Below are 25,007 nucleotides of genomic sequence, written 5' to 3'. Positions count from 1 at the left end.
TTCTTTCCTTTCTAAGAAAAGCATCTTTAGAATGCAATTCTGCAGAAATAAAAAAAATAAAAAAATTTATTTGCTTTTGTATTTTTTCCAGCTATTTTATTGCTTCAACTCCTTCTTTACTCTGTTTTTTTTTTAAATTTAAAATCTATTATTATACAGAGTATAACAGTTTTGGTTATACCTATCATTTCAAAGAATGTAATTATAATGCTTTTTAAAATTTATTCTTGTGTTTTTGTCGAAGAAAATAGTAACTTCGTTAAGTCTTGAAAAATTCTTGGAATTAGTCGGGGAAAGTCATGAATTTGAAAATCTAAAATGTAGCAGATACCCTCTATACAGCTAAGTAATCTATTATTCAATTAAATAATATATTTTTTTTTCTATTTATAAATTGAATGAGAATGGGAAAACTTCTAATTAAAGAAAAGTTCAAATAAATTAGGTTTTTCTTTTAATTTGCCAATTATATATATAAATATAATTAATATAATATTAAATATAGTTAATATTATTATTATATATAAAGAGCAAACAATTTTCTTTATTTAAAGATAAAAATTTTATCATCTTTTTATTGAAAAACTTAAGCCTTATCTCCTTTTTATTTAAAAAAATTTCAGCCTTCAGAATTATAGTTATTTTCTTATGAGTCGAATCTATAGTATCAATTGCATAATTGTTTCCTTATAAAGTTATTAGGGGTTGTTGTTCTAGATTCACCTATGGTTCGATGCAAGGAGAGTTAAGTTTGCCATTCTTTATTATAATGTAATTGTGCCTCATATTTTATTTCTTCTTTACACAGTTGCTTTGCTTATTTCTCTTGTGCACCTTTTTATATTCTTTGGAGAATGTTGAAAACATTTCTCAAGCGTATCACTGCCTTTCTTTTTCTTCAAAAAAAAAAAAAGCAAATTGACTGCTTATGTGTAAAAAAAACATGCATTAAACTTGCATTTATATAATTTGAAACCATCAAATGTATTCCATGCTTGTGTAGTCTGTGATATTTTACATTGTTTACTTATAAGAAAAGTGCGAATCTCGATAAGATTATAATTCTCTTCTTTTTTTTTCACTTTTTAAAAAATTGTTTTCGTTATGACCTTTCCTGAAGAATTAAGAGATTGAACATGAAACTGATGTGATTATTTTAAAATGCATGCTTTGTTTAAAATACTTATTCAATCAAATATATAATAAAATAATATTTTAAAAATGTAATAGTTTTTTTTTCTCTACTTTTTTCCCCCATTTATCAAATTTCAAAATATTGCATCAGCTAACCCAAATCTATCTCAACTATCAATATGTTAGCTATTGTTGGCCCCTAAAAATAAATAAGCCTGCAAATTAATTACTGGGTTGAATTATTTTCTTAAAAAAAGGAGTTTTAAATGTCATTCATAAAATTCTAATTCTCCTGTTACAGTACATTGAAAAAGCTTTTAAACCAATTTTTTTATCTTACTAATTATTCAAAAATATTTCGAAGAGCATAAAGTTTGTTTGGATTAAGAATTTCAGTTTCATATTTAATTAAGCTAAGACAATTAATGAATTGAAATATATAATGCTCACGTATTTCTTTTTTTATAATTTTTCAATCTCTTAAATTTTTTTCAGTAACGGTTGTAGATTTACTTATATTTTGGTCTAGTCATTTTATTATTTTTTTTTAAATTCTATTTTAATGTATTTTCTTGCACTGTTACATTTGTAAATGTTGCTATTTCTAAGTGCAATTTTCCCCTTCTAATCCAAACTGCCCATTAAGTGTCTGTATTACAGTTTTTGTTACATACCACACTGTAAATTAAGTGTGATAATCAAATCTAGTATATGTGCATAAAAGTAAACTATTAAAAAAATGTAATGTTTGTAAAAAAGAAACGAAATTTTATAATTATGCCTGTGAAATGGTAATGAAATTTATAATAAAGAATGATACTATAGAATATATACATAACAATGAACTGAGTGAGAAAGTACAAAAAAGTCGTTTGATTTTTGTGCTAACTGCTGGTGTGAATCCCGTTTAACGATAAAGTATTAGTTATTTAATTACTTAGGGTGTGGTGCTATCTTTTTATTTAACTAAACCTATAAAAAATAGTATTTTGTAAATTCCGACATACATGACATTATAGTTCATGCAGATAAAGCAACAATTGCAACTAAACCTAGGTTTTACCAGTTAAAGTGATGATACCAGTCCTAGTTGATTAAAGCCGAAAAAATCTTCTATACTGGCACCTTTGACATTAAAATTTGGTGTAACCAAATCTAATTGGCTGAAGCCACATATAATACTTATTAGATAATACATTATTATATAATACGTAAATAACCCTTGCTCAGTGCCTATAAGTCTCATGCAATATTAAGATTCCCTACACTGATGTTTTTTAAGGTTAAGAGCTGTTGCCTGGTATTCCTTTCACTGATATTTTTTTTTCTTCCTAAGATTTAGGACCTTTGCATGGCATATACTTGCCTGATATAATGTATATTGTTGATATTGGCTCTGGGATTTTGTCTTCTGAAATTGGTTAGACCCAAGTTGAAAAATATAGAAACATTACAGATTCTTTGTGCTTAAATCGACTAAGATTGATAATACCCAATTTTAATCGGTTAAACCTAGATCAACCTTTCATTTTTGCTCTATCTGTAATGTAGTCATCATTTCAAAAAAAAATTGTAGATTTCAAAAAATGTCATTCTTTTTGTTTTGTGGTTGCCATACCAGAAATAGTTGATGAGAGCTGCCCAGTTTCAAAATGTAATATATTAATACTTTAACCTATTTTATGGAGCTTTTTCATATCTAAATTGTGCATAATATTATGAGAATAAAGCTTAGAAAGAATGACCTTATGCATTTAGAAAAGATGTGGCATCTAATAAAAAAAACTTTTCTTAAAGGTGAGATGAATTTTTAATAGATTATTTTGCAGTGACTTTATGATATAAACTTTTTTAAACTATGTATCTTTAAAGATAATCTTAAAAATTAGCTCAAAATGTTATAGAATTATTGGTACACTTAGTGATATTTTATGTTTTTTTATTTGGGAAAATTCTGTCCTCCCCTTTTCTCAGACAGTTGTTAATGCAGTTTGTCTCCAGTGTTTTTGTGAATTCAAATTATATAGTACTTATTTTTTAATTTTAAGACAAAAGGAATTGTATTAATGCTGTGGTTTATTATTATGTGAAATGAAATTTTGTTTCAAATTAATTATAATGAAGCAATTATTTATTATAATTTGAATTTTTATTTTAAAATGAATTAGTATAACAAAGTCAAATTAATTAAGTCAAATTAATTAATGTATATGATATTTTACATTAATTTTGAACTTTTAAAGTATGATTACCCTACCAGAATCAAAGATCATTTTTTTTCTTTCTAAAATTTTAAAACACTAACAGTTTTATATAATTTGGAATTTTTTCGCATTTATTTATGATAAAAAAATTCTTTTAATATAATTTTTTAACAAGTTTAATTTTGAAAAATTTAATCCATTTATGAATAATTGCTTCTAAGACTGTTATTTTCTTGATTTTATGTAAATTCTTATGTGTATATGCATATGAAAATCTGAACTCTTAGAGATAAAAACTTTTTTTATAGGTATCTTATGATAGGCATTGAAATACTGAACACTATATTAAACATCACTGTAAACAATGATTTTATCTATTAACTTTCGATGGTTATAAAATTTATTTTCTAATAGTTTTTTTTTTCCTTACATGTGTTATACAATGTTGCTGTTGTATTGATCTGAATAGCTGATGTAATCCATACATAGTTAATTTAACTATTTTTAAAAATATTCTTTAACGTAAGTTATTTTAAAACAAGTATAATGTTTCAAGTGTTGTTTTAAATCTACATTATATTAGCTTTTAAGAACTATTTTTCATTTAATTCGTATGGTTTTCTTATCTTTATTAATGATATAAGATTTAAACAAAATTTTTATTAGCGAAAAGTTTATCCTAATGTATTCTATGTTTCATTTTGAACTGGAAAAGTATTTCAGTGAAAACGCTACGCATTTGCTGAAATGTTTGATTTTAACTCTTTCAGTCCTTTTTATGCACATAGCCTTTGATACAAGTACAGTGACTAATTAACAATAACCAAAGTGAGAGACAAAGAGAAACCACTGCCTGATATAGTAGAAATATTTTTGAGTTATAATTATTATATACAGGGTATCTGCCCACCTGGAAAGTGATGAATTTCGGTATTAAACAAAATTTGTCATGATTTTAACTATTTTCTAAAAAAAAAATCATGGAAAGTTATGGATTTAGGTCGCAGAAAAATCTGATTTTTAAAATGGAATTAACCCTTCTCCCAATTTCATGGTGTTCCGAATATCTGAATTTGTAGCAAAATCCCCACTCACAGTCATACTTTATTAAAATAAAATACAAGATAAAGACATAAAATACTTTATTTTATGTCTTTATCATGTTCTTTAAAAATTATGGTGTTCTTTCAAAAAATGAAAGAAAAAACATTTCTAGCTCGAATTATCTTTTAAAATATTGTGATTTCAGGGTTTTTATTATTTTTTTTTTATCAATTTAAAATTCTAGCTTAAGCAAGCCAGCATTGGTGAATATTTTTTTACTCCGAAATGAGAACAGAAAAATCAGGAGTATTTCTTTCCTTTCCGTTGAGCAAGAAAATTATCTTTAGAATATAATTCTGCAAAAAAAAATTGCTCTTGTATTTTTTTCAGCTATTTTATTGCTTCAACTCTTTCTTTACTCTGTTNCATGTGTTATACAATGTTGCTGTTGTATTGATCTGAATAGCTGATGTAATCCATACATAGTTAATTTAACTATTTTTAAAAATATTCTTTAACGTAAGTTATTTTAAAACAAGTATAATGTTTCAAGTGTTGTTTTAAATCTACATTATATTAGCTTTTAAGAACTATTTTTCATTTAATTCGTATGGTTTTCTTATCTTTATTAATGATATAAGATTTAAACAAAATTTTTATTAGCGAAAAGTTTATCCTAATGTATTCTATGTTTCATTTTGAACTGGAAAAGTATTTCAGTGAAAACGCTACGCATTTGCTGAAATGTTTGATTTTAACTCTTTCAGTCCTTTTTATGCACATAGCCTTTGATACAAGTACAGTGACTAATTAACAATAACCAAAGTGAGAGACAAAGAGAAACCATTGCCTGATATAGTAGAAATATTTTTGAGTTATAATTATAATTATTATATGCAGGGTATCTACCCACCTGCCAAAGACATAAAATACTTTATTTTATGTCTTTATCATGTTCTTTAAAAATTATGGTGTTCTTTCAAAAAATGAAAGAAAAAACATTTCTAGCTCGAATTATCTTTTGTGATAATAAAATATTGTGCGAATAAAATATTGTGATTTCAGGGTTTTTATTATTTTTTTTATTTTATCAATTTAAAATTCTAGCTTAAGCAAGCCAGCATTGGTGAATATTTTTTTACTCCGAAATGAGAACAGAAAAATCAGGATTATTTCTTTCCTTTCCGATGAGCAAGAAAATTATCTTTAGAATACAATTCTGCAGAAAAAAATTGCTCTTGTATTTTTTTCAGCTATTTCATTGCTTCAACTCTTTCTTTACTCTGTTTTTTAAATTTAAAATCAATAAATATGAACATGCAGAGTATAACGGTTTTGGTTATACCTATCATTTCAATTAATGTTATTATAATGCTTTTTAAATTAATTATTCTATTTTTGTCGGTGAAAATAATAACTTCGTTAAGTCATGAAAAGTTCTTTGAATTGGTCATGAATTTGAAAATCTAAAATGTAGCTGATACCCGTAGAAATATTTTTGAGTTGTAATTATAATTATTATATACATTAATTCAAAAATTTTCTTTTATTATCCGATTTTTTATTTAATCATTTTAGTAGTTTATTTTATATTCTGGTCGTACAACACTTTTTATTCTGATCTCAATTTATTGTTATTGAAGCTAGTTTTAAAAAAAAAACTTTATGTGCCTGTTTAAAGAAATACATAAAATTCAGAACATCCTTCATTTATTTATGCTTTCAAAGAAACTTAAAAACTCATTGGTATAGCTGGTATTTTTTAATAATTTCCCCCTTATATTTTACTACTTTTTAGAAATTTTTAAGGAAATATAGTATACATCGATTAAAGAAATATGGTGCAGGTCGATAGAGGAAATATCGTGCTGGTCATTTAAAGAAATACATATAAAGCGAGTTCTTAACAATGTAGCCTTAGGTATAATGAAGAAATTTCTTTGTATGATTAGGCAGCTCAATTATACAACATATTACATAATTACACATTAACATAGTGCAACATTGAACTGGACTGAAAGGGTTAATGTATTTCTCTTATTATATTCATTAAATGCGCCTATTTTAAACCTGTGAAATATACTATGATTAAAAAAAATAAGTTATGAGAATTATCATTTAAAAATTTCAGTTTTATTTTAAAAATCCAATAACTTTGTTTATTTTCATAAATAAAAAAACATTAAATATGCATAAATAAAAGCATTGAACAGTTTCAATGTGTATTATTAAGTTTTGCATTTTATTGATCCTTCTATTGAGATAAATGATACATTTTATATGTTGCCATGATTTTTTTTTGAATACCATTGTTGTTGCAATTTTTTGAAACATTAGCACAAAATTATTTTTTTATTCAGCACTAAATAATAAATCCACACATTTTTGGCCCAATTCTTGTTACTAAGTGGTATGTTTTCGTCCAGCTAAACTTGTGTAAAAATGACACACGTAAGAAACTTTCAGAGCGTTAATGTATCTCAGTGTCATTTTTATGCATATTAAATGAACGAACTTACCACGTTGGTTCGGTTTCCAAGCTCAGTCAAGAAAAAAAAATAGTTTTTTAAAGAATTAAATTTTCTTTCTAATTCTTTAGTGTGGAGTAATTCACGAAATGACTTTCGTGACACCCTGTAATTTTCACTCATTAAAACGGAAACCTTAAGTTTTGGCTTCGAATGTTACACAGCACTGGCCAGGACAACTGACNTCATTTTCTGAAAGTTTTTCTGCTCCCATTCAAAGAAATCTATGAATTAATTTTTCTCAGCAAACCAACCAGTCACATTTTTTTACAATCGCTAATGTTTGGTCGACAAATCTTTACAATTGTTGCATTAATGATTCTTGATTCAAAATTTTGTACCAAAACATTAAAAATTAAATAAAAAATCTTGCCCAATTGCCTACACTTTATGAAAAAAACAAAACAAAAACCTGGAAATTTTAAGATTTTTATCTGGAAAACCTGGAAAAATCAGGGAAATTTGAAATCTGATTTGAGTGGCCACCCTGCTTTCGTAATTTTAATGCATAGGAATCACTAAAATTTTCACGTCGCAAATTAAGGTCTAAGATGTTAAAAAAGCGGCACCAACGAAATGGCAAAATAAAATAATAGAAAAATATTTATTTTCTATTTATGTTCCTAATCAAACAATTCAACTTTCGTGATTTTAATGCATAGGAATCACTAAAATTTTCACGTCGCAAATTAAAGTTTTAAGATGTTAAAAAAGCAGCACCAACGAAATGGCAAGAATAAACTAATCGAAAAATATTTATTGATGAATAAGCTCGAAAATTTTAATGATAAAAGTAAATTAACTACCTGGTAATTTAAGTAAATTAACTATGGGTAAGTTATAAGCTGTGTGAATGAAAAAAATGTCCATCAAAACTAAAAATAAATTTATAAAATCAATCGAGATTTCGTCAGTTAAAAGCCTCTTAATTTTGGAAGTGATTCAAGTCAGTACAGTGGAAACTTGTAAGCTGATGCAGAAACTAGCATATATAAAGCGCTTTGAGCATCATTAGTACTGTTCGCTGTAGGAAATAAATACTTTTTTTTCCCCAATCCAATGTGTATAAATTACAATGCCATCCTGTTTAGTACGCCCTTTCTTCATTTCATTTTGTTTTTCATCTTACCACCATTTAATTTTACCATCTCGTTTGCAATTTCGTTAAGAGTTAGTTGCATAGCCACCTGGCTCCTTTCTTGTCATTTAACTCTAGTTTCAATCAGTCTTTTTCTCAATTTATTTCATATGAAAGTTATGACTGCTTTGTAAAACCAACTGTACTTGTCTTATATAAATGTGATTGAACTTGGAAACAGTTACCTGGTTTCGAGAATTGGGTTATACGTCTTCTTAACTAAAGAGCAAACTGAAGAGGATTGCTCAGGGCTCAAATGTAATGCATTTAAATTTCACTGAAGTTTAGATTTAGATTAATTAAAGGTGAAAATAATTTAAAATGATGTGTGCTGTAGACTTATTTTTCAACATTAATTACTGTACGTTAATTTCTTTGTTTTTTAAAGAAAAAAAAATCATTTTCGAACTACAGCCTTTAATTATATTAATCAAATTTTGCAAAGAAGCTCTTATATAAAGTCTTTCTTCTTGCTGGCCCAAAAGTCACAAAAATAAGCGCAAATTTCATTTACATTTCAAACATATTTTTTTAATTTAGATTTTTAAAATTTTGTTATTTAATATACAAAATTAATTTTCGCAATGTGACCACCCAAAAATTTTACACTGCTCAGTAATTTGGGAAATTTTGTTTGACATTCAGCAAATTTAGGTACTTGTTTCATTCGTCCAATGCGTTACAAATGGAACTTGACATCTTGTGTGATTCAAGCAATAAAAAAGACATCCTTTTTAATGAAGTCTTGAAAACATCAGAAAATAATAATTCATCTTTAGTAAATAAACGGCCGTTTAACGAAAACTTGTTTCTAAGATCGTTCTTTTAGCAAAAATTTAAAATTGAATCCACCTTTTTTTCAACAAAAAAAAAAAAGTATTTTGCGATTCTGCTGAAGATGATTTTTCTCTGAGGATAATTGACTGCAAATATAATAAATGAGCTGCAAAAATTATTAGGTTTCAGGCAGGGGCTGATTGAGGCTTTTCGTCAATGACAAAAATGGTTTTTCCGATACAGAAATATTTCGCGTGTACGAGTTCATATGACATTTTGTACAATATTCTTTACATTTACTTACTATCTTCCTGTGACAGGGTTAAGGATATTCTTTACTTATAAACCTCTTCCAAGCTCTGATTGCAAAATGATTTTACACGACTGTTTATACACGAAAATTTATTTGCTCGTTTTCCATTCTCAGCTTAGCTTACACATTTTAATGGAAACAGATTTGTTGGATTGGGTTTCTGTAAGAAATATATTTTTGGTCTTTTAGTACACATTCTATCCAAAGTACTGTAGTATTTGAACATGCTATAGTTCACCTTCAAGTCTCTTTTGAAAGGAAAAAAAAAATAATTAAAGATCTCGTTGCAAGTTTAAAGAAAAAAAGGAAGAAACTAGACTTAACTACCGTAGCAACAATTTTTCTTGGCCCAAGTAAGGGTCAAAATTTGGATAGCCTGATTTTGCCCAAATGAACCTAAATAGGTTCGAACTATTTTATACTTCCCAGGCAAAATAGTGATTTGAAAATGTAGGGTAAATCGGACAAATCAACATGGGTTCGGGCTATCGATACAATATATCGAACAATTCTATATAGGGCCTATCTAGGCATAATATTAGCTGATAACGGCGCCTCTAGTACTTATTCAACCACGATTCTTGAACATTGCTCCCATGGCGGTCTGTGTTAATTTGCTATTACCTGATTTTTTTTTTATTCGTGTAAAATAAAAGCATGTCTCATAAAAATTTGATTTAATTAACCTGTTTTAAAGACTTCATTTTAAAGATGATATTTCGTACACTAGCCAAACTAATTTCACTAAAGTAACAGCATAAAACGTGAACTAAAATAAAGAATTAAAAAATATGGTTTTATTGTTCAAAGCTGTTGAGACTTGTGGGCCACTTTATTTCCGATTAGTTTTGTGTTTTGCTTTACCCCTCAATTTAAAGCTAATCAGCCCAATTCTCGTACCAGACAAAACCGGTACCAATTGCCAGTAAAATGTGTAACAAAGTGACGTAAAGTACGTAAAAATCCTTAAATTGTCTTGTCAGGCGTCATTTTCAAGCATTTTTTACCGACAAAACTTATCGGCGACTGGTAGGAGAACTGGCCTGCTTTTCTCTTTATGGAACTTGGCTTATCAATATTCCTCATTTGCAGTAGCTTATTTTGATTCCAAAAATATATATACTACATATTCTCTGTATAAACAACTTCATATTTATGTATGGTTTTTATCATTTTAAAAAAATTATAGATTTTTAATAGAATAATGGTGCGATTTGTAATTCATATAAATAAATCCATAGTTAAATAAAATTTGAGTTAATTGAACTGTTTCTGCTTTGACATTTTTCACGAGCGTGTTCTTGATTAATCCATTGATTAAATGAAGTATTCACTGAAGAATAATGTCTAAACCACTAAGGAATTTTAGAATTTCGTCTAAAACGAATTCTTCGTTCAAAATCCATTTTTTAGGCCGTGCTGTATTTTTTATCAACTTGTAAGATTTCAATGTTAGATATTGCAAATTAATATTTTAAGATTACAATATGCAGTATTATGAGATCACTATACAGACCTAAATTAACTAGATCAAGAATAATGATGAAAATTTTATCTTTGACTCTTGTTAGCTACGAAGGAAATAAATTGTGTCTGAAAACGAATTCTTTTTCAAAATGTATGAGCATTAAATAACTAAATTGAATCAAGCTCAGTACGTCTAAAAAAACTTTTCATTGTTAAGAATTGTAAATACTCCGTCCCTTTAAGTATAGAATTTTTGAAACTCTATGATTATTATGGATGATTCAACAATATGCGTTATGATTAGCAATATATATTTTTATGTACGTAGCTTTGCATTTCTTAAGTAAATAAGACTATAGCTTATCCTCTTATAAGGATTTTTTTAAGTGAACTAACCCCTATTTGCCTTACAAATAAGGGTTCTGCAGTTAGTTTGAGGATAATGAGATTCGAACTGTTGATTCGTTTACCAGTGAAGATATTTTGTAACGGCAAAATCTCAGAACAGCAAAAATCACATATCAGATTACAATTTAAACTTAGGATATTTGTGAAAAGCTATTAAGAGAGAAATCGGATAAAGCAGATTTTGTTAAAACAGAATATTTTTAGTCGTTGGTTGAATATCAGAAATAAAATAGCTTTAAGTAAGTCAACAATATACATTCTTGCCTCAAATCATTTGTGTGGATGATTTTATATCAGCAATCAAAAAATATATATGATAAAAAGATTAATTTTTTTGAAACAGTTATTTATATTGTTGGAGACTTTCTTACAACACTTTGCGAGCGACAATGTACCAGTGGTTCTTCAGCTCACTGATTAGTTCCTGTTTGGTATTCTTGCATGACCTTTCGGAGCATTTGGTTACAGAGTGCTGCATAAGGATTCATCTGAACCAGCATTGATCGTGCTAAATCACTCCCTAGGTCTTTGGCTTTCGTGAAATCAGCAATGGCCTCCTTTTCCCTGTTCTGAAAACGGTGGATAAAAGCTCGCTGACAATAGGCAAGACACGCTGTTCGACCTTTGCCTCCGCTCAACTCGATGGCTCTGTTCAAATCCTTGAGAGCAGCTGGAACGAAAATGAAAAACAGTATTATTTAACGTTTCTTGTATTTGTTTGATGTTTGTAAGATTTTTAAATCCGTTTTATTCAGGTTGTACATAGTTTTACAGCTTTTCTCAATTGCGTTCTCTGTTGATGAACTTGGTAACTAATTTTGAAACTTGGTAAGAATGAATTTCAAAATTACTTTGATGATAGAGAAAAGTGAAATACTCTTTTTTTTTTCTGTCACTGTTTAATACAGACAAAAATCTCCGTTAATTTTGCTAACAGCCCCTCAAGTAAGTTGAAACACTCCGGGATAACTTTATACAATAGGATTCGAATAATATTTAAAAAAAATATATAAATATGTATGTCAAAAATAAATTTTAATTTGTCGTTTGCACCTGTGCAAGCAACGGCAACTTCTTTTTACTTGTGTGTGCTAAAGTTGCTTATCAGCCTGCAGTTTAGCACAAACGAGTTGCCTTTAAAAACCAGCCTGTTTGCTCTTTATTTGTGAAGCCCCTGCTGTTTTCAGTGATATTTCTCGAACTACATCAAATGTCCAAAATAAATAAATAATGAATTAAACTTACAGTAAAACAAAATACCTGCATTATCGAATTTGAGCCGATAAGCTTGAGCTCTATTGTTGTACCCAGATGGTCTGGCTGGCGCTGTTTGTATCGCGCTGCTGAAAACTTCTATCGCCTCGTCTAATTTTCCACATTCTGCAGCTTTTACTCCATTTACCTCAAGTTCTTTAGCCGCCTCCACAATAGGCGTTAACTCTTCTTCATCTGCAAATAAATATTTTAATTCTTTAGTATTTAATCGTCAGTGCTAGTCCCATTCGCTTCCATGTCATCAATAAGTAAATTATGTTTCTTAGACAGTGGCTCCAATGCAAACAGCCGATTGTGTGTCAATTCGAAACTATTAACAATGGCACTGATTCGTAAATGTCAGATAAGAACTTAACAAATGTTAGAATACTGAGAATCAGCTGCTAATAGTTGGCAGCCGCAACTTCATTGCTTCATGACTCCGAATCACACAATCCTGGCCAAGAACCTATATTTAGGGCTCATGATCAGATGACATGGACTATGCTTGAGCTGGTACCCCTTTCCCCAAACCTCAACCAACGTGAGTGCAGACGCGACAGTTTTAAAGTGCACCTTATTGCCGATGCACTTCAGTTCCGGTTGTTTTGTAGGCTATCGGGATCGAGCTCACAACCCCCAGCTCTCCAAGCAGCCTTGTGAGCGACGTCTTAACCGACTGCGCCACCGGAGTGCTGGTCATAGCTTCATATTAACATTATTCGCGAACTCAACAAAGTGACATTGACTTATAAGAGTTTAGCAAAAACTCTACAGATGTTAGAATGTTTAAAATTGGTTGCTGAATTGTTCTAGGAATTAGCAGCAGTCGGCTCATCGCTTCGCTTTATGGCTCCACATTGATTTAATTCGTGAACTGTTTACAATGACTTTGACTCGTAAAAGTTCGACGAAAGCTTAACAGATGTTAAAACTTTTTCAGAATTAGCTGCTGAGCTGTATTACGAGTTATCAACCTTCAACTGGCGTGGAATATCTTTGGGTTCTTATTGGTCCTACTCTCTAGATTTGCTTATGAGTGATTATAATAGGATAGAAACAATAAGACTTTTCTCCTAGGTAATTTAAATACGTGTAGTACCGCAGTGGACTGATCGTAAAGACATCGAAGTCAAGCATCTGCTGTCAGTAAACGGTGGGCCCTGTGGAAGAATTTTTTCGAGCTACCTGTGACAAAACTCTGGCACTAATATCTTTCTGCCAGATACTGTTAATAATTGGCTATCGAAATGGGCTGCAGGTGGCATAGAGCAGAACTCTCTACCTATGGCAACACTTCGCATGCTTTCCAAAATAGCGTGTGGAGAGTCATAGAGGAAGGAAGTACGTTAGTTTCTCTCTTGATTTTCATATAGATTAAAATCTTTTAAGTTGGAAAACTATATGGAACTGAAAACTACATTAAACATAGTTCTAAAGAAAAGCACCACGGAAATTTTAAAAAATATTTTTATTAAATAAAAAGGGAAAATATCGTAGCACATTCCTATACAACTGAAAAGAGGAGGAGAGGAAAGGGAGAAGGGCCAAAGGCATGAAACCTGTCTCTCCCCAGATGGCGTATTCGAGCGTTGCGATCGCCAATAACAAACATGTATGTTACTAATTTAAAATAACAAGAGCGATGTGTTTACAGCAATTATATTACAATTATTCACCCTATATTTTAAATGCATTATTTAGCCATTACAGGTTCTATATTGGCCAATGTAGGCCATTCTAGGACCAATATTAAAAAATCTAGACGTCCCAATATTATTTCCTTGGTTTATGTTCTTATAGGACTCATATTGAACCAAACTGGGGTGCCCTTAAAATGGATTTTTTGAAAATAAATTTTAAAAAATTAAGAAAAATAATTATTTTAAAAAAAAAAAATTTCAAATATATATTAATAAAATACGATAATTTTTTTTTTTTATATAAGGTTAATCATATTTATTTATTACTCATTAAAATTTTATTTATTTTAATTTTAAATATGCTTTCTTAAATGAAAAGATATATAAATACATTTATATTTGAATAAATAAAAATATACGAGAATCTAAGGGCCCCAAAATTTTGAATGGCCTAGAGCCCTGCGTACGCTTAATCGGGCTCTGCTCCTCTCCATAACGAGCGGAAATAAAATAGCTCAGGAAGTGACTGATTTCCTCTTTAAGTCTATTGTTGATTACTTATTTTACAAATAAAAATGCATGAGCCGTGGTGGCTCAGGGGATAGAACGGTCGTCTCCCAATGAGGTGAACTATGTTCGAATCCCAGCGATGGCTGGTCGAATCGAATTTCGCACTCGGCTCGCACCGACCACAGTGCTAACGTAAAATATCCTCAGTGGTAAACGGATCATGGGTTAGAGTCTCCTTGCAGTCGGGTGAACCATGGGAGGATTTCGTTGTTTTCCACTCGATATAACGCAAATTTCATAATAACGTTAATTTCATCAGGTTCTTTACGAAGGCAAATTTCTCTCGATACCTGATCCGTAAGTTCCCTTGTTTGGGCTCAAAATTTCAAGGTTGCGGCTGGAGTAATCTTAAACACAAAAATCTGGTCAGCTGTTCAACGACGGTTATAAAATAAAATTAACCAATAAGTAGCCTTCTTATTTGAATACGTCACGGACACTGAAATCGCACTTTGATTTATATAATTCTATAATTTTGTGGCTTGATGCTGTAGTTAAAGATAGGTTGAACTCCGACCCAGCCCAGGGGGATTTACGAACAAAAAAAGTTAAATTATTACATTAAAAAATTACACTAAAAACTAAAATTACTCTAAAATTTTGCCAAGTGACAGTGGTGGTAATCAGTTACAAATGAATTAGCAAAAAATTTTGACAATTAAAAACATGTTTTTAAAATGAAAGCAAAAAGCGCCGGTGTAAATGTCGAGAATTAAATGATTATAATAATAAGGAAACAAGAGATGAAAATAAAATCTCAAAACTAACTAAAATCAATGAGAGCTAAAAGTCCTAAGTGTAAATGTCTAAAAGTAAAAGTCTGAATAGAAGTCGATGTGAAGTCTAAAATCACAAGTAAATAAAATTTCAAAATGTAAGTCTAAAAGTTGATCAGTATAAAATAACGATGACATGTTCTATTGTTGATTCATGACAGGGGTCAGTTGATCTGGGGCTAAAATGTCCTCGAGGGTTTGTTTTATAATTTGAATCGCAATTTTCCTGCAGGCCAATAAATAGTGCTGACGTAAAACATCCTCAGTAGTAAACTGATCATGGGTTAGTCCCCATGTCAGGTTAACCGTGCGAGGTTTTCGTGGTCTTCCTCTCCATGTAACGCAAATGCTTGTTAGTTTCATCAAAAAGTACTCCACGATAGCAAAATATCTCCCAATAATTGATCCTAGAGTACCCTTCTGGATTGGGTTCAAAATTACAAGGCTACAGCGTTGAACATTAGTAGCCATAAGCTCAAAATTAGGGTGGCTGTTCAACGACGGTTATAAAATAAAAATGTATCAGAAAATAATTTGGGTTTTTCTTTTGTTAAAATTATATTAGTTTACATCTTTACTGACTAAAGTCGAGATCGCAAATTTTTGGAAAAGGTAAGTTTTTTTATATTTATGAAAATGTTATTTCATTCAACTCGTCGTTTAGAGACCTGAGTGTGTTACCTCTCCCCTTTTCTGCATTTAATTGTTTTATAAAGTTATTATCGGCATGCAAATGAAATATTCTATTTTGCTGAAGACTGCAGAGCTAACACGCCATGAAGAATAAAATAAAAAAAAAGTTGAATAATTTTAATGCAATGAAGTAAAAAATCATGAATGTTCTATTTATCTCTGAGGAAATAAGAAGAAAGAAAACGCTTGCTGTTGCGCAATTCGTGGAAAATTTATCGTCTGTTTGATAGATTTGTAGTCTCTTTCGGACAGTGAGAAGCCGATTTGTCGAAGGAAAAATATCGTGATTTAGTATTATAGGTTTTAAAACTTAAGCCACGTAAGTTCCTAAGCCACAAAAAAGAACTTAAACACACATTTCGAACGAAAAACAAGCAGAAGTGAGAATAACAATAAACCGCAAACGAAGTGTAAACGTTAAGAAAAAAATCCTTTTATACTATCTACGAAGCAAAACTTTTAACATTACATTTTTATTATAATTATAAATCATGTTTGATCTATAAGTTAAACTTGGTAATAACTTTCAAATTTTCTATTACTATTATCATTGTTTCTTTTCCATTTTAACATTATTGTTCTCTATGCTTCAACTTTTTTTTTTGAACACTACATGACTGACATTTGACGCATTTGTTAAGAAAGTGAAGGAAAAAAAAGAAGCATAAAACCCAATATTTGCGCTGTATGTCAACTGTTAAGTTTTAAGTTATTGAAGAGTCACCTTGTAAGGGTATTTGTTCAAAATCCTGTGTTTGAAGGTTAATAAATAACGGTCAATAAATAATTAATAAATAAAAGGTTAATAAATAAAGTGTTAATAAATAATGGAGAGTGTATATTTTATTGGGAAAGTAATGTAAGAAATCGTTATTAATAGAGAAAATGTGTTACACTTTCTAAATGTCTTACACTTATATTTTTACTAAAAATTTAAGTAATCGAAATTAACACAAACGAGGGCGCCACTGGTCGAGGCGGAGGGTGGGTATATGTGCCCCCCCCCCAATAATTATAAATCAACAGTCCTAATCAATAATTCTAAAAAACAGAGAAAATTTTCATCAATCATTACCGATTTAAATTTATTGAAGTTAAATACAAGAGATTAATCTTACACATGTTTTGCGATTTTAAGAAAATTATTTTGTTATGAGTAAAATTTAGAAAACTAGCGTGACTGTCTTGTGNATTTCCCCCCCCCCCCGAAAAAATTAGACTCCTACAACGCCTTAAAACGCAAAACATGAAAATAAATATTGGACGTTCCGTAATCACGGTTTTTTTTACATTTTTTAAAAAACTTTTTCAAAAAAAGGAGGAAAAAAAAACATGATTGAGGAAGAAACGAGAACGCTGCCAAAATCTTACTGAGGAAGGCGAAATGAAAAATTTTAAAACCAGTTGCGGATTTAATTTTAGAGGTATTTTTAATACTCGCCTTTCAACTTTTCTACGTTTCTTACTATAATCAAACAAATTTTACTGTTTCAGCACCCTTTTCTCAATAGTGATTCGTTTTTGTTCTTTAAATACTAATTTGCTACCACTAATTTGTTTTACTTTATTTTTAACAAAGTTTCTAAAATTATATATCAAGAGCAGTGATTAAGGAGCATCGTATGTATAACATGGGTTTGAAATTTTCTTGGCTTGACTTCTTAAAAAGTAAATAAATAAAAATAATGAATAATTATAATAAAATGAGACGATGAAAAATTATTAATAAATGAATGAATTAATTAATAACGAGAAATAATTAATAAAACGAGAAATAATTCATTACAATTATTAACATAACTTTTTTATTCTACTGATTCTGTGTGGGGTGTCTTTATTTTAAGTAGACCCTTTATTAGGTATCCATTTCCCCATTTTACACTACCTGAGAAAAGAGTCCCTGCCACACACAACTGTTAAATGTACCACACTACAGCCTTGTAAATAAAATTTTAAAAAATTAGAACATAAACAGCATTAAATTAAGAACAAAATTTCACCCTAAAAATCCAAAATAAGCTTTTGAGAGAAGTAACTGAACACTTTAATGTTTTTCCTACGTCACCTGAATAGATGTGTCAGTTTAAATTGGTGTTTCGTGAAAAAATGACAAGTTTTATGTTTCTTCCATATCAACACTAGTACATCTACTGCTTATTATACGTAGGCCTTCTACAGCTGCTTAAAACAACTAATTAAGATTAAGAATAAACTATCGTCTGCTTTTGAGAGGCGGTAATTTTTCATTCTTTTATGAGAAGAGTTGAGCTGTCTTAATTTCCGCGTGAAACGTCCGATTGTCAAGGACCGAATTCGTGACCTCGCCGAATCCCATTAAGAATCGTATCTCTCTTCAAAGTGTAGAGTTTCGTCCAGTTTTTTTTGTTGTTTTTTTTTGTTTAATGAATTATTTTTTAGTTGTTCATCTTAAGATGGCTCTGTCTAGGTCTTAAATTTTACTGCGCAATTATCAGTAATGTTTTTGTGAGCAAAAAGCATAGAAGTGAACTGAATTATTCTTCTACAAGATACATTGTTTACTTAGTGGTATATGTTACACGTGGTTCCAATTTCTTTGATATGAGTTCTTTTCACATTAGTTGCCATGGTTACATTTCACCCATAGACACAGTTTAGGTGGATTATTTGCGTTTTTGTATAAGGATAATTACGCTCTATAAAAGCAGAGGTAAGTAAATTGCTTATTAATGTGAATATTAGTGAAAAGACCTCATTACAAAATTCTGGAAAACATAGTATGTTTAAATTGTAATTTCAAAATGCATCTGTAAATCAACAGTTTTTTTTAAACCACAGAAGGAAAAAAAAAAGCATAATTATAGTTATTTTCAGGGTTGCCCACAAGGAGGGTACTGAATCATTACAGCTGTCTTTTGGGGAGCATGCTTTTTAAAAAATATTTTATGATTTTGTAGTTTTAAAACAGTAAATTAGATTGAAGAAATTTTTTTTATTATTTAAGAGATGATAATTTGTAAAATTTAGGAGATGGTCAATAATACACAACAATACAATCATATGAAATTACAAATAAGGTAAATGCTTTTACAGTGAATTGAATGGTTTAGCTTGAGAGGAATGAGAATATTTTTTGGCGATGAGTTAGATTTCAAAATCTTTTTCAGTAGGATGCAGTTTTTTTTTGTGGGGAGCATTTGTGTTAGCCAAGTTTAATATACCGTCAACTCAAAATTTTCATAATGCACGAGCAGTACGTATGTAATCACTAATTAGTTGATTGAACTAAAACATATTAATCTTAATTTAATTTATTTGAGGGAATATTGTTTTAATCAGTTTTATTACAAATTATTGTACCCGAAAAACTTTGGATTTCTCAAAGCCTTATTTCTTTTACTTTATCTTTATTTCTTTGACTGCAGTGTTAACGAGTCTCCTTTCAAAGAAGACGGATTTCATGCATTTTGCGTACATTACCCGTTAAACTCATCAATTTTGGTAAAGCGATTAAATTCCTTGGTACCAGTTTACGAAGCATTGGAAAGTAATGCCAAACTTGATGACGTAAAGGATAAGAAAAAGATTTTCTCAAATGTTATAGAAGGGGCCGGGATAGCCTGGTCGGTAGGGCGCTGGGCCCATGTCCAAGAGGTCGTGCNTATAGAAGGGAAGAGTTAGAAGCGAAACAGAGAGATCTGTGAATTTTGAAAAGTTATATATAATCACTTCACCACTTAATCAACCAACTCTCTTGTTCCCTTGAACTTTTCCGGATTTTATAAATTATTAATATTAGCTGTTAAAAATTGTACTGCGGAGAGGGCACTAAGCAACAAAGGTAAACTGATAAAATAAAATGAAATGAAATTTAAAAAAAAAATTAAATTTAAAAAAAATAAATCTGTCATGTTTTCTTATGGGTAAGAGAAAAAAGCACTGGTAAAGCAGCTATGGGGAAAAAAACGTAAAGAAAAAATAAAGCATGAGACAAAACCAATGGAAAAAAACTGTGCCTAAATTAATTAAATAATATTTTAATTAATTAAACATAGATATGAAAGATTTTAAAATTAGTTAATATACTAAAATAAGTTATAAGTTTGCCTATACGAACTTTTCACATTTCATACTTTTCCAACTTCAAATTAATCTTTGCATATAAATAAATTAAAAAATATATCTAGTTAAATTTAAATAAATGTTTAATTCCATTAAATCGTGAATCTAAGTGTTTGCTAAACTAATATGTAACTTTAAAATAGAACAACCACTTTGTGTGTTAGTTTTGCATTGTAATTTTAAAAGATTTATTATTAAAAAATTTTTTTTCATTATTCTTTATTTACCATGTTCATTTTGTCTTCGAAAACAAAGTTTTACAAAACATTCTATACGTTGAATCTAATGAAGATAGGTGAGAGACAGTTAAATAATTGTTGCTTAAACAAAAAAAAATTGTGTTTATTTTTCTTGTTTACGAAAATGGTGGAAGAAGACTTTTTAAATTTGGGGGGAACATGTCCCCATCTACCTTGTGGGTGGAATGGACACTCCTAGTTATTTCTTAAACAATGGATGGGTGGCCTAATGTAAACAATAACAAGCGTCCTTAAACCGGAANTATACGAATAATATCATTCAAAGTAACTATTACTTTGTACTTGTACAAGGGGGGGGGTGATGGTTTATGTACATGAAAGCTGATTCTGAGGAGGGGGGAGATTGAATTTCAAATCGAAGATGTTCCGTTTTTTCTCAACACGGCCTTTCTTCACTGTGTAATAACTCTCAAGGAAACGGATTTTCAACTTTATTAATTTGTCATCAAGCTACAAAATGTAACAGAAGGCGATCCAATCGTCATTTTTGTGAAAAATGGACAAAAAAACCGTTTTCTTCCCTTGATCTTCATTTGTCTAAGTAACGCGTCTGTCAGTACAGTGTTTATATTTTTGTTATGAAATTTAATTTTGAAAAAGTCGTATTTTTTTTTTAATATTTTAATTTTTTTAGAAAACTGTTCAACCCATCTCGTTCAAATTTTGTATTTTGTAATTTACGATTGCATACTTTTAAATGATTTAAAAATTAGTGTACCTTAAAATTTAAAATTTTTCAACCATTAAGAAAAAAATCATGAAAAATAATAAATACTGTTTTAATTTTTTATTTATTCACTTATTTATTTTAAATAATTAATTAACTAATTTATTTTTTGTTGATTCATTTTTGCACGGAATTATTTTTGAATAAACGAATTTCATAATTGTGTGTAAAGAGTTTTCGATATGGTGAGGTGGTGAAATATGGTGATCCAGAAATGTTGCAAAATACGCAAAAAGTAGGATCAGTAGTAGGATCCAAAATTTTAACCATACTCCTGATTAAAGTGGTGGGATGATACTTTGCAGATTGTAGCTACTCGTTATAGCTCCTTTCAAAAATCCAAATTCGTCGGGTAAAGAAAAAAGCAAAATTCGGTGAAAGTACGCTTTTTTGTCTGATTTCGTAACGTAAGTAATAGTTAGCTTTAAATTATTAGCATATGAGCTTAACCGATTAAACCATTCATAATGGTATTTAATTAATGAAAATCCGTTTATTAAAACAAGTTTCATTCAGTGTAAGAAAAAAAAAATTTCTTTTCTTTGTACATGAAGAACATGCACATGAACTTAGTAGCTTAATGCTGTACGTAGCTCTACCTTATTACTATACATAGTTCTAATGTTATACTGATAATTCTGGTTCTAAGGAAGCTAAGTTGAAAATTTTTTTATAATAAAAAATTACACTTACAATTCTTGCACTTAAATATTACGAAATTATAAGTGAATAATTTCAAATCTATATATAAAATAAAATGTTATGTATTTTAAGTATATATTTTATCCCTTTCATAACTTTACAAAAGGATAAATAAGTTTTAAGAAATTCATCAAAATTGCTCGAAATTGTTACAAATGAAAGCAAAATAACTAAATATTCTTGTCGACTGTCATATCAAAGCTTATAATTTTTTTTTTATTTATTCATAAACTTATTCGCCAATTTACTAAAGCAACTTTTCTGATAAATGACTCATTGATTTGAGTACTCGATTTCTTTCTTTCCTCGTTTTTTCTTCCTTATTCTCTCGCTATATTAAGAGCCATTCATAGCAACGCTATTTATACTATATACATATAGATGGATTTTTGGCTATTGCTAAAGTTCTTGTCCTCTTCCTCCAGAATAATATATGTTTTTTAAAAGCAAAAAGAGCAGTAGCGACTCAGGAGATAGAGCCATCTCCTCCTAAATCAGGTGACCCGGGTTCGAATCGCAGCGATAGCTGGTCGATACCAATTCTGCACCTGACTCGCACCAACCCAAATGCTAATACAAAATATCCTCAGTGGTGGACAGATCATGGGCTAACGTCCCCTTGACGTCAGGCTATTCGTGGGCGGCTTTCGTGGTTTTCTTCTCTATGTAACGCAAATGAGGGTCAGTTCCAGCAAATCGTCCTCCACGAAGGCAATTTTCTCCCAACACTTGATACAGGAGTTCCCTTGTCTTCTGGATTGGGTTCTGAATTACAAAGATACGGATTCGAACATTGATTGTCGTAAACTGAAAATTGTGTCAGCTGTTCAACGACTGTTATAAAAAAATGTGAAAAATAAAATATAAGCGCAAAAGGAAGTATAAAGCATATTTCAGATTTAGCTGTCTTAACACTAGATTGCCCAAGGAAATCGTTTTGATTGCTTTTTAATTTTAATTAGAAAAACAATGATGACACAATTTCTTAGAATTTTGTGACTTTTTGTACAACACATAATTTTTTTTATTGTTGATATTTAATAATAACTTGTCATACAACTGTAAATAATATAAAAAATACTAAAAATTAATTTTCAACAAATTTCTTTGCACATTAGTTATTCTTTTACCATCCAGTCATTTTGACTGCTTTTGGGCAATATAGGTATACACTAAGTTTCCGTCTTTCTGGTGTTAAAAATGTCTAGTTTTTTTAAGTCATGGTAAAATGGAGAAGACTTGGCAAGTTCTACAGACATATTTCCTACAAGAATTCACAATTGTGATTAACATTGGTAAACATCCAGACATAAGTGAATTATTATCGTTCTTTTAGTGGATTATATTACCCCCTTTACGACAAAGCACTGAATTGTTTATTATGAGTTCTTGTTTCGTTGAGTGACGTAATTTCTAAGGCTGTCTTTGTTTTCACACTATTTGAACCACGATGTGATGTAATCCTGCATTTGAACTAATGAATTTCAAGGCCAGAGCATGAGAATATCCTTAAATTTTTTACGCGTTCCTATCATATTGCCGTCGTTAAATTTTTTCTACGAAATCAAGGGTCTTAAAAAATAGTTTAGTTATTCCTAATCTAAAAGCTGTTTCAAGTTTTGGACATCGAACAATTTTATCTTTTAGTTTTTATTAACTATGAAAAATTGACCAGTAGATTTTTATTTTTGTTTGAGAAGAGCTAAAATATTATTTTTATGGAAAACAAGTTTCTGCGGGGGATGGTTTAGCATGAAGCTGTCCTGTTTTATCCTGTAAAATTATCCTGTAACTTTAAAATTATCCAACAACTTAAGTTTTCAAACATTATAGTAGTTTAATATGTTTTCCCACCGATAAAAAAAATATATAAATAGGTTTTTATTTATACAGTATTTTCGGTTCTCGCTCATAAAAACACACAGGTTTAGGAATTATTTATTAATGGAACAAATTAAACTAATGAACACGTTAAACTATTTAAACAATAAAGGAAATTCACACATAAGAGGAATAAAAGATTATAGAGTTACAGTAATAGAAATATAATTTTATGCTAAAATTAATTATGATGAACATTTTTTCCTGTGTTCATTCGGGATAAAAAGAAGAAGAAAAAAGAATATTTTCCTTGCTAATGTTTAAAAAAAAAAAAAAAAAAAAAAAAAAAAAACGCACCCATCAATTTTACTTTATGTTATAACCAACGTTAAACCGTGATTCATATCGAATTTGCTGTTAGCAATGTTAAACTCGGTTGCCTAGTAAGAGTACACTTTTATCAAGCAATTTTATTTTTATATCTTATAACAGTCGTTGAACAGCTGACCCTACCATGGTTTTTCGCCTACTAATGTTCAACTCAGTAGCCTTGTAATTTTTGAACCTAATCCAGAAGACAAGAGAACTCCTGGATCAAGTATTGAGAGAAATTTGCCTTTATGTTGGACTTTTTGATAGAACTAACCCGCATTTGCGTTACATGGAGAGGAAAAACACGAAAACATCCCACGGTTAGCCTGATGGCAAGTGAACTCTAACCCATGATCCGTCTACTTATGAGGATATTTTAAGCTAGCACTGTGGTCGGTGTGAGCCGGGTGCGGAATCCGTATTGATCAGTCATCGCTGGGATTCGAAGCCGGTTAACCTCATTGGAAGGCGAGCGCTCTATCCCCTGAGCCACGACAGCCCTCGTTGAATTCGAACCCGGTTAGTTCAATTATTATAAATGAACATTAGTAGTCGTAAACCCGAAATTGGGTCGGCTGTTCAACGACGGTTATAAAATAAAATAATTCACATTCGTGTTACATTGAGATGAAAACGTTCTTCGGTTAGCCTGACGACAATTTTAGGTAAATAATCATTGAAAAAAAATCGCTTTATTCCAGATATATTCCAGCTGTGTACAATTGAATCATGTGTTTTTCAGATATCTAAAGTTTAAATTATTTCATCCATTCAAGCAGATATGGCCTTAACGGCTTACTTGAATTGTTCGAAATCTTTTTTTGTTGTTGTTGCATATTTTAACAACAGCATGGATACGAAGTATAAAACCCGACGATCATAATTAGAAATACTTACCTCTTAACTCTTCGTCTACAATGTCCTCAAAAGCACACTCTCCCAGTGGCGTTAAAGGGTTAAACACGCTGTTCAAAATAGCCATATCCTCCTTCGATGTCATGTTTGCGAATGTTATTCTGAAACTGAGTCCTCACACAACTTGCGCTGTCCGACTTTCTATCAGCATTCCTAATCT

General features: G+C 30.0%; 2 protein-coding genes across 2 annotated transcripts in view; one reads left to right on the top strand and one right to left on the bottom strand.

The window, feature by feature from the left end:
• Positions 1-9,913: 9,913 nt before the first annotated feature.
• LOC107442240 (tetratricopeptide repeat protein 36 homolog) lies at positions 9,914-25,003 on the bottom strand. Its single transcript, XM_016055756.4, has 3 exons — positions 24,830-25,003; positions 12,274-12,462; positions 9,914-11,683 (listed from the first exon to the last, which is right to left on the bottom strand). The coding sequence occupies exons 1-3, from the start codon at positions 24,930-24,932 to the stop codon at positions 11,424-11,426; spliced, it is 552 nt and encodes a 183-aa protein (XP_015911242.2). The 5' UTR covers positions 24,933-25,003; the 3' UTR covers positions 9,914-11,423.
• The window catches only part of LOC107442239 (lipoma-preferred partner homolog), a 40,467-nt gene continuing 33,701 nt past the window's right edge, over positions 18,242-25,007 (top strand). The window contains exon 1 of the mRNA XM_043051490.2: positions 18,242-18,638. The gene's annotated coding sequence lies outside the window, so the exon portion shown is untranslated. The remainder of the gene's footprint in view (positions 18,639-25,007) is intronic.

Source organism: Parasteatoda tepidariorum, chromosome 2 (assembly GCF_043381705.1).
Source record: "Parasteatoda tepidariorum isolate YZ-2023 chromosome 2, CAS_Ptep_4.0, whole genome shotgun sequence".
NCBI lineage: Eukaryota > Metazoa > Arthropoda > Arachnida > Araneae > Theridiidae > Parasteatoda > Parasteatoda tepidariorum.
This window is presented reverse-complemented; position numbering and strand designations above follow the sequence as displayed.

What these genes read in the sequence shown, in the direction of transcription:
- LOC107442240 (XM_016055756.4), bottom strand. Translation starts at nt 24,932, where the DNA reads ATGACATCGAAGGAGGATATGGCTATTTTGAACAGCGTGTTTAACCCT. An exon ending in TGTAGACGAAGAGTTAAGAG is followed by an intron (nt 12,463 to 24,829) that starts GTAAGTATTTCT and finishes ATTTATTTGCAG; the next exon opens with ATGAAGAAGAGTTAACGCCT. An exon ending in GCTCAAATTCGATAATGCAG is followed by an intron (nt 11,684 to 12,273) that starts GTATTTTGTTTT and finishes TTTTCGTTCCAG; the next exon opens with CTGCTCTCAAGGATTTGAAC.